Source organism: Nannospalax galili, unplaced genomic scaffold, assembly GCF_000622305.1.
Source record: "Nannospalax galili isolate Female #2095 unplaced genomic scaffold, S.galili_v1.0 scaffold89, whole genome shotgun sequence".
NCBI classification, from domain to species: domain Eukaryota; kingdom Metazoa; phylum Chordata; class Mammalia; order Rodentia; family Spalacidae; genus Nannospalax; species Nannospalax galili.
Window position 1 is genome coordinate 1,078,182 of NW_008359211.1, and position 1,867 is coordinate 1,080,048.

The 1,867-nt window shown below is 53.3% G+C and overlaps 1 protein-coding gene across 1 annotated transcript in view; it reads right to left on the reverse strand.

The window, feature by feature from the left end:
• LOC103725608 (double C2-like domain-containing protein gamma) overlaps positions 1–1,792 on the reverse strand; it is a 17,869-nt gene extending 16,077 nt beyond the window's left edge. Inside the window, 1 exon segment of the mRNA XM_029558561.1 lies at positions 1,415–1,792. Within this exon segment, the coding sequence (XP_029414421.1) occupies positions 1,415–1,792 (378 nt within the window).
• Between the last annotated feature and the right edge of the window lie 75 nt (positions 1,793–1,867).

Genomic DNA, 1,867 nt, shown 5'->3' on the forward strand with positions numbered 1-1,867 from the left:
GTCACAGCAAGGAATGAACCAACTGCCGTTGGGCAAAACCCCGGCTTTCTGTCCCCAAGGACTGCGGTACTTCCTTTTCTCATAGCTGTGACCAAATACCAGACGAGAAGCAGCCTAAGAGGGGAAGGATTTATTTGGGCTGTTGCTATTGGCAAACAGGGAAGGCATGATGTTGGAAGGAGGTGGGGGCTCAGTAAGACGGGTCCTCGGCAGCCATTTTCCTGGCTGGCTTTCTGTCCCCAAGGACTGCGGTACTTCCTTTTTTCATAGCTGTGACCAAATACCAGACGAGAAGCAGCCTAAGGGGGGAAGGATTTATTTGGGCTGTTGCTATTGGCAAACAGGGAAGGCATGATGTTGGAAGGAGGTGGGGGCTCAGTAAGACGGGTCCTCGGCAGCCATTTTCCTGGCTGTGGCAGTTCCATGGTCTTAATGACCCAAATTTATCCAGCTAGTCTGAACCTCCCAAGGGTGTCATTACCTCCCCAATCTGCCCTCCCACCTGAGGACCAAGCATTGAAACAGAGGAGAAAATGTGAAGCATTTAACATCACCCTTTGGAAGGACACTTTCCACTTCAGTCATAAGAAGAGCAAAAACAACAGGAGGAATGACAGACTCGAAGCCTTGTGAGTTCCTGGCCACGGATACTGGTACTGACTAGTTACAAGTGAAAACAGAGCATATTTCAATCACCGTTCACATGGGCCTCAAATGCTAGAATAATTTTGGCTTCTGTAGACCTCACCAATTCTATACTCTTGATAGTGAATGTCTTTTCTTATGCCCATACTTATGGGCCTCAGAAGACAGTAGCCCCTTAACACTGTGATGCTGTATCCAAGGCGTAGTCTCCTATACGATACGGGAGGGTGGAGGGTGGAAGACACTTAACCAATTAGGGAGGTTTAACGAAATGGAAGGGCTGGGGAAACTTCCTAATGAAATTCATTACTTTGTACATTTAATTTATACCAAAGAAAGTTTAAAGGAGTTAAAAATGAGAAAGATATACAGCTCAGAATACAACAACACCAGGTCATTTTAAAAAACCTGCACTGAAAGAAAAAAGTAAATTTCCCAAAAGAAAATCAATAATAATAGAACTCAGGACTCCTGAACCAAAACTGGCACCCAAACTCACTATGCTGAGATGAAGAAGATCACCAAGATACATAAGATTATTATCTCCATTTTCAGAAAAAAATTCTGGTCCAACGACTACTGTCCAGCCGAAAAACAGCTTCTCTGCAGTATAAGGACGAGCTCCAGGCCCAGGGCCTGCCTTATATAGACAGTCATCTGCAGTACGTCACAATGACCTGTGATGTCACAGGGAGAAGTGGACCAATCCCAGTTACCCACAGCCATAACCAGTTATCTTTCTGTCTGTCCCGCGGGTGGGGACGCAAACCGGGAGCGTCCGGCAGGTAACGGCACTAAGCCGCGACCCAGTGCGCGTGCCAGGCCCCGTCCCGTGCGTGGGCCGAGGGGGAAGGGCCGAGCGGAGGCCCCGCCTGACCCGCGAGACAGGTCGAACAGTATCAGAGCGGAGGCGCGTGGAGCCGGCAGGAGCGCGGGAGCCATGGCCCTCAGCGGCCGAGCCCGAGGGAGCAGCACAGCCGCCCCCGCGGAGACGCCGCCGCAGCGCGGAGTCAGGTACAGAACCGCCTCGCCGACCTCCGTCTCCCCGGCCTCTCCGCGCACCCCTCGGCCCCCCGCACCCCCCAGCCCGTCTCCCGACCTCCCTGGTCCCCCGGTCCCCCGCCCCCGCCCCGGCCGCGGCCTGCATCCCCGGTGCGGACATCTAAGGCCCGGCTTCCCCTGGGAGTGCGGAGCCCTCCCGCCCGCCGGCTGTGTGCGCACG